The sequence below is a fragment of the Geospiza fortis genome, unplaced genomic scaffold (assembly GCF_000277835.1).
Source record: "Geospiza fortis unplaced genomic scaffold, GeoFor_1.0 scaffold820, whole genome shotgun sequence".
NCBI classification, from domain to species: Eukaryota; Metazoa; Chordata; class Aves; order Passeriformes; family Thraupidae; genus Geospiza; species Geospiza fortis.
Window position 1 is genome coordinate 125,414 of NW_005054657.1, and position 1,374 is coordinate 126,787.

General features: G+C 63.0%; 1 protein-coding gene across 1 annotated transcript in view; it reads right to left on the reverse strand.

Moving 5' to 3' along the window:
• LOC115948969 overlaps positions 1-1,374 on the reverse strand; it is a 5,822-nt gene that overhangs the window by 3,494 nt on the left and 954 nt on the right. Inside the window, 4 exon segments of the mRNA XM_031064925.1 lie at positions 142-256; positions 534-671; positions 754-941; positions 1,170-1,317. Of these exon segments, the coding sequence (XP_030920785.1) occupies positions 142-256; positions 534-671; positions 754-941; positions 1,170-1,317 (589 nt within the window).

Consider the following 1,374-nt stretch of genomic DNA (forward strand, 5'->3'; position numbering starts at 1 on the left):
GGCCGCCGGGAGCCCAGAAGCGCACAGGGCCGGGCCCAGGATGCAGCAGCAGGCGTGGGCAGCGTCCCAGGCGGCTGCAGCTACGAGAGGCCAGAGAGCTGGGAGGCAGCTCAGCCAGGCAGCGCTGGCCATCAGGCTCACCTCCACAAAGAAGGCCAGGGCAGGCAGATCCCAGCAGGGCTGCTTCCCAATGAGCAGGCTGAGCAGGTGCAAGGCGATGCGGGAACACAAGGGGTTCAAGCTACAGCGCATCTCCCTGGCAGGGGGAAAAAGGCAGAAAAACCCTGAGCCAGGCAGGCAAACCTCTGCCAGGACTGACTCCCAGAGGTGTGATCTTTCTCCAGCACCCTGCAAGGGGACGTGGGTGCTTTGGGAGGCAGCTGCTCCTGGGCACCCTCCTGTCCCAGCCTATTCCGGTCTGCTTGGTCGCCCCTCAGTGACAAGGCCCTCTCGCCCACAACCACGGGGACTGCGTGGGGCACTCCGGGCACAGGGCATGAGCGCTGGCGGCGGCGGGGAGAAGGGGGTCTCACCTGGCCAGCAGACCGACTGCATAGTGCCGAGTGTCGGCACAGAGCAGGGTGTCCCAGAGCCGCTTGCGCTCCAGAGCCACCAGCTTCTTCTCAAAGCCCAGTTGGCACAGCAGAGCCTTCACGGCCTGCGCTGCAAACCTGCACACAGAGCAAAGGCCAGGTCACGCCGGGAGCACTGGCCCTGGCCACAAGGGCATGGGAAGGATAGGGTAACCGAGACCTGTTGGGCTTCGTGGGGAGGCGGTGTTCCTCCCGGCATGCTCTCCAGAAGTTCTCAACATCTTCTGGCATCTGCTCTGTGGTGACAAAAACTTGGAAGAGCAGAGCCACAAACAGCCGGGCGGAATGAAGGACTAGTGCCTCGTGCCACTCGGGCATGTGGACAGTCTTCCACAGCGCCACAAGTGCCTGCAAAGGAGAAAGCAGCCCGAGGCAGCAGTCAGTGACCAGGTGTCCATGTTGCAGGGCCCGAGGGGAGATGCAGTGGCAGCAGCCAGACTGCTTCCCCTGAGCCTGCCCCTAGCCCAGCTTTTGGCCCAGCGCCTGAGGCAGGGAGCTGCAAGACAGGGAGAGAGCATGGAGAGCTGCTGGAGAGATGACCTGGAGGGTGAGCAAAGGCCAGTTCCAGAAACTCACAGCCAGGGCAAAGATGGCTTCGTTATCCCCACTGTAGAAGAACATGCTGTAATGTGGCCTGTCCTCTGTCACAGACAGGAGTGCTGGAAGCACCTTCTGCACTGCGGATCCCGAGGAGCCGATGGTTCTCCACATCAGCGCAGCAGCTCTGTGGGACCAGAGCTGCGCGTCAGTACTGTGCCCCGTGCGGCTGTGTGGGGCCGCG